The 9885-nt window shown below is 49.8% G+C and overlaps 1 protein-coding gene across 1 annotated transcript; it reads left to right on the top strand.

Moving 5' to 3' along the window:
- Window positions 1–519: 519 nt before the first annotated feature.
- LOC106593190 (N-acetylglucosamine-6-sulfatase) lies at window positions 520–9596 on the top strand (the record flags this gene model as incomplete). Its single annotated transcript, XM_045714101.1, is given in 3 exon segments — window positions 520–827; window positions 6206–6265; window positions 9390–9596. Coding segments are annotated over 3 exon segments (429 nt in total), but the record flags the coding sequence as incomplete, so codon positions are not given.
- Window positions 9597–9885: the final 289 nt, after the last annotated feature.

Below are 9885 nucleotides of genomic sequence, written 5' to 3'. Positions count from 1 at the left end.
GTGACCTTGTCCTAGAGAGTGACCTAGAGAGACACCTTGTCCTAGAGAGTGACCTTGTCCTAGAGAGTGACCTTGTCCTAGAGAGTGACCTTGTCCTCGAGAGTGACCTTGTCCTAGAGAGACACCTTGTCCTAGAGAGTGACCTTGTCCTAGAGAGAGACCTTGTCCTAGAGAGTGACCTTGTCCTAGAGAGTCACCTTGTCCTAGAGAGTGACCTTGTCCTAGAGAATGACCTTGTCCTAGAGAGTGACCTTGTCCTAGAGAGTGACCTTGTCCTAGAGAGTGACCTTGTCCTAGAGAGTGACCTTGTCCTATTTTAAGTGCTTCTAAAATCTTTTATAGGAAAAAATGAATAATGGAAAAATGATTGGAACCATTTCCTTGTTTGACCACTAGGTTTTATGGGTAATATGACTCATACTATGGTACTCTACTGCGTTGCATTCTCTGTCTGAAATGTGCTGTATAAATAAAGCTTCATTTGACTCTTATTCTGAAGGTGTATATAAATCCGTGACCGGAAAGCGCTTACTTATTCGTGCGTACTTTACGACGGAGTTATTCTAAGCTCATCACAGGAACATTTTCCTAACTACGTTTCCACGCTTTTAACAATTTACGAGTCGCAGAGAGAAAGACACACGGTCTTTAATTTCACAGTGAAAATGACCTCGATTCGGTTCAATCTGCCAACGTTATTGAATCGTCTGTTAATCTGCGTCACCTTGCTGCTGAATATCCGCTGCTGTGTTGTGGCCAAGTGGTACCACAGACCCAACGTTGTTCTGATCCTCACTGATGACCTGGACAGCGCTATTGGGGGCATGGTAAATTACTTTACAACGTTACTTTACTCTATTGGTGGTATAGAACTAAACGTTAGGTTTATAACATTAGTTTAGTCTATTGGTGGTATGTTCATTGTACTAAACGTTAGGTTTATAACATTAGTTTAGTCTATTGGTGGTAACGTTAGGTTAGACTGCTATGGGCTGATGCTCGCAGTGTTTAGGTTTATCTAACGTTAGGCTGCAGAGTTAGATAGATCAGTAGATAGGTCTGTAGATAGATAGATCAGTAGATAGATCAGTAGATAGATACTATAGATAGATAGATCAGTAGATAGATACTATAGATAGATAGATCAGTAGATAGATCAGTAGATAGATCAGTAGATAGATCAGTAGATAGATACTATAGATAGATAGATCAGTAGATAGATACTATAGATCGATAGATAGATCAGTAGATAGATACTATAGATCAGTAGATAGATAGATACTATAGATAGATACTATAGATAGATAGATCAGTAGATAGATCAGTAGATAGATCAGTAGATAGATACTATAGATAGATAGATCAGTAGATAGATCAGTAGATAGATCAGTAGATAGATACTATAGATAGATAGATCAGTAGATAGATACTATAGATAGATAGTTAGCCTAGCCATCCCATGTAGCCCAGCTATGTTGAGGGTGTGTTGATAGATAGATAGATAGCCTAGCCAAAACATGTAACCCAGCTATGTTGAGGGTGTGTTGTTAGATAGATAGCTAGATAGTTAGCCTAGCCATCACATGTAGCCCAGCTATGATGAGGGTGTGTTGTTAGATAGATAGCTAGATAGTTAGCCTAGCCATCACATGTAGCCCAGCTATGATGAGGGTGTGTTGTTAGATAGATAGTTAGCCTAGCCATCACATGTAGCCCAGCTATGTTGAGGGTAGATAGATAGTTAGCCTAGCCATCACATGTAGCCCAGCTATGTTGAGGTTAGCTAGATAGTTAGCCTAGCCATCACATGTAGCCCAGCTATGTTGAGGGTGTGTTGATAGATAGATAGATAGATAGATAGATAGTTAGCCTAGCCATCACATGTAGCCCAGCTATGTTGAGGGTAGATAGATAGTTAGCCTAGCCATCACATGTAGCCCAGCTATGTTGAGGGTGTGTTGATAGATAGCCTAGCCATCACATGTAGCCCAGCTATGTTGAGGGTAGATAGATAGTTAGCCTAGCCATCACATGTAGCCCAGCTATGTTGAGGGTGTGTTGATAGATAGATAGATAGATAGATAGTTAGCCTAGCCATCACATGTAGCCCAGCTATGTTGAGGGTGTGTTGATAGATAGTTAGCCTAGCCATCACATGTAGCCCAGCTATGTTGAGGGTAGATAGATAGTTAGCCTAGCCATCACATGTAGCCCAGCTATGTTGAGGGTAGATAGATAGTTAGCCTAGCCATCACATGTAGCCCAGCTATGTTGAGGTTAGCTAGATAGTTAGCCTAGCCATCACATGTAGCCCAGCTATGTTGAGGGTGTGTTGATAGATAGATAGATAGATAGTTAGCCTAGCCATCACATGTAGCCCAGCTATGTTGAGGGTAGATAGATAGTTAGCCTAGCCATCACATGTAGCCCAGCTATGTTGAGGGTAGATAGATAGTTAGCCTAGCCATCACATGTAGCCCAGCTATGTTGAGGGTGTGTTGTTGTTTTGCTAAAGGTGATGATGACCTGCTAGGTGATCTAGCCCTCAGGTCTGCCTCGCCTGATCATGTCCCGGATCTCACCAGCCCACAGAACAATCATATGACTGGATGGGTCCAATGTCAGGAGTCCTGCTGATCTAGGATCAGTTTAGATGGTCTTCCATAATGAATAAGATTACATGGATAGGATTGGACCTGATCTCTGATCAGCAATCCTACTCTGAGACTCTTGATACATACGACTACAGCAACAGCTAAAGCTGATGGACCTCGGCCCTTCATAAACCTGTTTCCTCCAGGCCCTTCATAAACCTGTTTCCTCCAGGCCCTTCATAAACCTGTTTCCTCCAGGGCCCTTCATAAACCTGTTTCCTCCAGGCCCTTCATAAACCTGTTTCCTCCTCTCTAAACCAGCCTAACTGATGGACCAGGGCCCTTCATAAACCTGTTTCCTCCAGGCCCTTCATAAACCTGTTTCCTCCTCTCTAAACCAGCCTAACTGATGGACCAGGGCCCTTCATAAACCTGTTTCCTCCAGGCCCTTCATAAACCTGTTTCCTCCTCTCTAAACCAACCTAACTGATGGACCAGGGCCCTTCATAAACCTGTTTCCTCCAGGGCCCTTCATAAACCTGTTTCCTCCTCTCTAAACCAGCCTAACTGATGGACCAGGGCCCTTCATAAACCTGTTTCCTCCTCTCTAAACCAGCCTAACTGATGGACCAGGGCCCTTCATAAACCTGCTTCCTCCAGGCCCTTCATAAACCTGTTTCCTCCTCTCTAAACCAGCCTAACTGATGGACCAGGGCCCTTCATAAACCTGTTTCCTCCTCTCTAAACCAGCCTAACTGATGGACCAGGGCCCTTCATAAACCTGTTTCCTCCTCTCTAAACCAGCCTAACTGATGGACCAGGGCCCTTCATAAACCTGTTTCCTCCAGGCCCTTCATAAACCTGTTTCCTCCTCTCTAAACCAGCCTAACTGATGGACCAGGGCCCTTCATAAACCTGTTTCCTCCTCTCTAAACCAGCCTAACTGATGGACCAGGGCCCTTCATAAACCTGTTTCCTCCTCTCTAAACCAGCCTAACTGCTGGACCAGGGCCCTTCATAAACCTGTTTCCTCCAGGCCCTTCATAAACCTGTTTCCTCCTCTCTAAACCAGCCTAACTGATGGACCAGGGCCCTTCATAAACCTGTTTCCTCCAGGCCCTTCATAAACCTGTTTCCTCCTCTCTAAACCAGCCTAACTGATGGACCAGGGCCCTTCATAAACCTGTTTCCTCCAGGCCCTTCATAAACCTGTTTCCTCCTCTCTAAACCAGCCTAACTGATGGACCAGGGCCCTTCATAAACCTGTTTCCTCCAGGCCCTTCATAAACCTGTTTCCTCCTCTCTAAACCAGCCTAACTGATGGACCAGGGCCCTTCATAAACCTGTTTCCTCCAGGCCCTTCATAAACCTGTTTCCTCCTCTCTAAACCAGCCTAACTGATGGACCAGGGCCCTTCATAAACTTGTTTCCTCCAGGCCCTTCATAAACCTGTTTCCTCCTCTCTAAACCAACCTAACTGATGGACCAGGGCCCTTCATAAACCTGTTTCCTCCAGGGCCCTTCATAAACCTGTTTCCTCCTCTCTAAACCAGCCTAACTGATGGACCAGGGCCCTTCATAAACCTGCTTCCTCCAGGCCCTTCATAAACCTGTTTCCTCCTCTCTAAACCAGCCTAACTGATGGACCAGGGCCCTTCATAAACCTGTTTCCTCCTCTCTAAACCAGCCTAACTGATGGACCAGGGCCCTTCATAAACCTGTTTCCTCCTCTCTAAACCAGCCTAACTGATGGACCAGGGCCCTTCATAAACCTGTTTCCTCCAGGCCCTTCATAAACCTGTTTCCTCCTCTCTAAACCAGCCTAACTGATGGACCAGGGCCCTTCATAAACCTGTTTCCTCCTCTCTAAACCAGCCTAACTGATGGACCAGGGCCCTTCATAAACCTGTTTCCTCCTCTCTAAACCAGCCTAACTGCTGGACCAGGGCCCTTCATAAACCTGTTTCCTCCAGGCCCTTCATAAACCTGTTTCCTCCTCTCTAAACCAGCCTAACTGATGGACCAGGGCCCTTCATAAACCTGTTTCCTCCAGGCCCTTCATAAACCTGTTTCCTCCTCTCTAAACCAGCCTAACTGATGGACCAGGGCCCTTCATAAACCTGTTTCCTCCAGGCCCTTCATAAACCTGTTTCCTCCTCTCTAAACCAGCCTAACTGATGGACCAGGGCCCTTCATAAACCTGTTTCCTCCTCTCTAAACCAGCCTAACTGATGGACCAGGGCCCTTCATAAACCTGCTTCCTCCAGGCCCTTCATAAACCTGTTTCCTCCTCTCTAAACCAGCCTAACTGATGGACCAGGGCCCTTCATAAACCTGCTTCCTCCAGGCCCTTCATAAACCTGTTTCCTCCTCTCTAAACCAGCCTAACTGATGGACCAGGGCCCTTCATAAACCTGTTTCCTCCTCTCTAAACCAGCCTAACTGATGGACCAGGGCCCTTCATAAACCTGTTTCCTCCAGGCCCTTCATAAACCTGTTTCCTCCTCTCTAAACCAGCCTAACTGATGGACCAGGGCCCTTCATAAACCTGTTTCCTCCTCTCTAAACCAGCCTAACTGATGGACCAGGGCCCTTCATAAACCTGTTTCCTCCTCTCTAAACCAGCCTAACTGATGGACCAGGGCCCTTCATAAACCTGTTTCCTCCTCTCTAAACCAGCCTAACTGATGGACCAGGGCCCTTCATAAACCTGTTTCCTCCTCTCTAAACCAGCCTAACTGATGGACCAGGGCCCTTCATAAACCTGTTTCCTCCAGGCCCTTCATAAACCTGTTTCCTCCAGGCCCTTCATAAACCTGTTTCCTCCTCTCTAAACCAGCCTAACTGATGGACCAGGGCCCTTCATAAACCTGCTTCCTCCAGGCCCTTCATAAACCTGTTTCCTCCTCTCTAAACCAGCCTAACTGATGGACCAGGGCCCTTCATAAACCTGTTTCCTCCTCTCTAAACCAGCCTAACTGATGGACCAGGGCCCTTCATAAACCTGTTTCCTCCAGGCCCTTCATAAACCTGTTTCCTCCTCTCTAAACCAGCCTAACTGATGGACCAGGGCCCTTCATAAACCTGTTTCCTCCAGGCCCTTCATAAACCTGTTTCCTCCTCTCTAAACCAGCCTAACTGATGGACCAGGGCCCTTCATAAACCTGTTTCCTCCTCTCTAAACCAGCCTAACTGATGGACCAGGGCCCTTCATAAACCTGTTCCCTCCTCTCTAAACCAGCCTAACTGATGGACCAGGGCCCTTCATAAACCTGTTTCCTCCTCTCTAATCCAGCCTAAATCCCAAACCAGACATGTTTTCAGTTAGTTGTATTCTCACCCTATTGTTTAGCAGGGCCCTGCTCTCACAGTCCAGGTATTTGGCATCCAGTCTGAAGTAGTTCAGTAGGCTGAGTAGGTATACTAGAAGTCTGGCCTGGAGAATCTTATGATACCGTTTCAGATTGTATTATTCTAAAGTTTAGAACCCGGCCAGGTGTTGACGAGGACGACAGGTCAGTGTGATATAAGTTACCTGAACAGGTGTGTCTGTGAGCTTGAGGTTTTCACAATGGGACGTCCATTTTAAAGCCTGTCTTGTGTTTCTTCAGACCCCACTGAACAAGACCAAGAAGCTGATTGGTGAAGCAGGGATCACCTTTACCAACGCTGTGAGTATCCTGTTTTCAGAGTTAGGGGGTTTCAGCGGCAGGACGGGAGATGAATGGGGTGTATGAGGGTTTCAGGCGGCAGGACGGGAGATGAATGGGGTGTATGAGGGTTTCAGCAGGGAGATGAATGGGGTGTATGAGGGTTTCAGCAGGGAGATGAATGGGGTGTATGAGGGTTTCAGGCGGCAGGACGGGGAGATGAATGGGGTGTATGAGGGTTTCAGCAGGGAGATGAATGGGGTGTATGAGGGTTTCAGCAGGGAGATGAATGGGGTGTATGAGGGTTTCAGGCGGCAGGATGGGAGATGAATGGGGTGTATGAGGGTTTCAGCAGGGAGATGAATGGGGTGTATGAGGGTTTCAGGCGGCAGGACGGGAGATGAATGGGGTGTATGAGGGTTTCAGCAGGGAGATGAATGGGGTGTATGAGGGTTTCAGCAGGGAGATGAATGGGGTGTATGAGGGTTTCAGGCGGCAGGACGGGAGATGAATGGGGTGTATGAGGGTTTCAGCGGTGAGATGAATGGGGTGTATGAGGGTTTCAGCAGGGAGATGAATGGGGTGTATGAGGGTTTCAGGCGGCAGGACGGGAGATGAATGGGGTGTATGAGGGTTTCAGCAGCAGGACGGGGAGATGAATGGGGTGTATGAGGGTTTCAGCAGGGAGATGAATGGGGTGTATGAGGGTTTCAGGCAGCAGGACGGGAGATGAATGGGGTGTATGAGGGTTTCAGGCTCAGGACGGGAGATGAATGGGGTGTGTGAGGGTTTCAGCGGCAGGACGGGAGATGAATGGGGTGTATGAGGGTTTCAGCGGTGAGATGAATGGGGTGTATGAGGGTTTCAGCAGGGAGATGAATGGGGTGTATGAGGGTTTCAGGCGGCAGGACGGGAGATGAATGGGGTGTATGAGGGTTTCAGCAGCAGGACGGGAGATGAATGGGGTGTATGAGGGTTTCAGCAGGGAGATGAATGGGGTGTATGAGGGTTTCAGGCGGCAGGACGGGGAGATGAATGGGGTGTATGAGGGTTTCAGGCTCAGGACGGGAGATGAATGGGGTGTGTGAGGGTTTCAGCGGCAGGACGGGAGATGAATGGGGTGTATGAGGGTTTCAGCAGCAGGACGGGAGATGAATGGGGTGTATGAGGGTTTCAGCAGGGAGATGAATGGGGTGTATGAGGGTTTCAGGCGGCAGGACGGGAGATGAATGGGGTGTATGAGGGTTTCAGGCTCAGGACGGGAGATGAATGGGGTGTGTGAGGGTTTCAGCGGCAGGACGGGAGATGAATGGGGTGTATGAGGGTTTTAGGCGGCAGGACGGGAGATGAATGGGGTGTATGAGGGTTTCAGCGGCAGGACGGGAGATGAATGGGGTGTATGAGGGTTTCAGCGGCAGGACGGGAGATGAATGGGGTGTGTGAGGGTTTCAGCGGCAGGACGGGAGATGAATGGGGTGTGTGAGGGTTTCAGGCGGCAGGACGGGAGATGAATGGGGTGTGTGAGGGTTTCAGGCGGCAGGACGGGAGATGAATGGGGTGTGTGAGGGTTTCAGGCGGCAGGACGGGGAGATGAATGGGGTGTAATGAGGGTTTCAGGCAGCAGGACGGGAGATGAATGGGGTGTAATGAGGGTTTCAGGCGGCAGGACGGGAGATGAATGGGGTGTATGAGGGTTTCAGCCGGCAGGACGGGGAGATGAATGGGGTGTATGAGGGTTTCAGGCTCAGGACGGGAGATGAATGGGGTGTATGAGGGTTTCAGCAGCAGGACGGGAGATGAATGGGGTGTATGAGGGTTTCAGCAGGGAGATGAATGGGGTGTATGAGGGTTTCAGGCGGCAGGACGGGAGATGAATGGGGTGTATGAGGGTTTCAGCAGCAGGACGGGAGATGAATGTGGTGTATGAGGGTTTCAGCAGGGAGATGAATGGGGTGTATGAGGGTTTCAGGCAGCAGGACGGGAGATGAATGGGGTAAATGAGGGTTTCAGGCGGCAGGACGGGAGATGAATGGGGTGTATGAGGGTTTCAGCCGGCAGGACGGGAGAATAATGGGGTGTATGAGGGTTTCAGGCTCAGGACGGGAGGTGAATGGGGTGTATGAGGGTTTCAGCAGCAGGACGGGAGATGAATGGGGTGTATGAGGGTTTCAGCAGGGAGATGAATGGGGTGTATGAGGGTTTCAGGCGGCAGGACGGGAGATGAATGGGGTGGATGAGGGTTTCAGCAGCAGGACGGGAGATGAATGGGGTGTATGAGGGTTTCAGCAGGGAGATGAATGGGGTGGATGAGGGTTTCAGGCGGCAGGACGGGAGATGAATGGGGTGTATGAGGGTTTCAGGCAGCAGGACGGGAGATGAATGGGGTGTAATGAGGGTTTCAGGCGGCAGGACGGGAGATGAAGGGGGTGTATGAGGGTTTCAGCCGGCAGGACGGGAGATGAATGGGGTGTATGAGGGTTTCAGGCTCAGGACGGGAGATGAATGGGGTGTATGAGGGTTTCAGCAGCAGGACGGGAGATGAATGGGGTGTATGAGGGTTTCAGCAGGGAGATGAATGGGGTGTTTGAGGGTTTCAGGCGGCAGGACGGGAGATGAATGGGGTGTATGAGGGTTTCAGCAGCAGGACGGGAGATGAATGGGGTGTATGAGGGTTTCAGCGGAGATGAATGGGGTGTATGAGGGTTTCAGGCGGCAGGACGGGAGATGAATGGGGTGTATGAGGGTTTCAGGCTCAGGACGGGAGATGAATGGGGTGTGTGAGGGTTTCAGCGGCAGGACGGGAGATGAATGGGGTGTATGAGGGTTTTAGGCGGCAGGACGGGAGATGAATGGGGTGTATGAGGGTTTCAGCGGCAGGACGGGAGATGAATGGGGTGTATGAGGGTTTCAGCGGCAGGACGGGGAGATGAATGGGGTGTGTGAGGGTTTCAGCGGCAGGACGGGGAGATGAATGGGGTGTGTGAGGGTTTCAGGCGGCAGGACGGGAGATGAATGGGGTGTGTGAGGGTTTCAGGCGGCAGGACGGGAGATGAATGGGGTGTAATGAGGGTTTCAGGCAGCAGGACGGGAGATGAATGGGGTGTAGAGACATGCTGATGGGAGTGTGTTGTTGTGTTTACCCCAGTTTGTCGCCAGCCCGCTGTGCTGTCCCAGCAGAGCCAGCATCCTAACAGGGAAGTATCCCCATAACCACCATGTGATCAACAACACTCTGGAGGGGAACTGCGGCAGCACGGCCTGGCAGGAAACCCAGGAGCCCAAGACCTTCCCTGCTCTACTACAGGCCTACGCTGGTTACCAGACCTTCTACGCTGGGAAATACCTCAACCAGGTAACTACACCTCACCTAACCCTACCGCCCGACTCTACTACTAACCCTACCGCCCAACCCTACGCTGGTTACCAGACCTTCTACGCTGGGAAATACTTCAACCAGGTAACTACACCTCACCTAACCCTACCGCCCGACTCTACTACTAACCCTACGCTGGTTACCAGACCTTCTACGCTGGGAAATACCTCAACCAGGTAACTACACCTCACCTAACCCTACCGCCCGACTCTACTACTAACCCTACCGCCCAACCCTGCCGCCCAACCCTGCCGCCCAACTCTACCGC

This window comes from Salmo salar, unplaced genomic scaffold (assembly GCF_905237065.1).
Source record: "Salmo salar unplaced genomic scaffold, Ssal_v3.1, whole genome shotgun sequence".
Lineage (NCBI taxonomy): Eukaryota > Metazoa > Chordata > Actinopteri > Salmoniformes > Salmonidae > Salmo > Salmo salar.
Note: the sequence above shows the minus strand (reverse complement) of the source record. Positions and strands in the feature narration are given on the sequence as shown.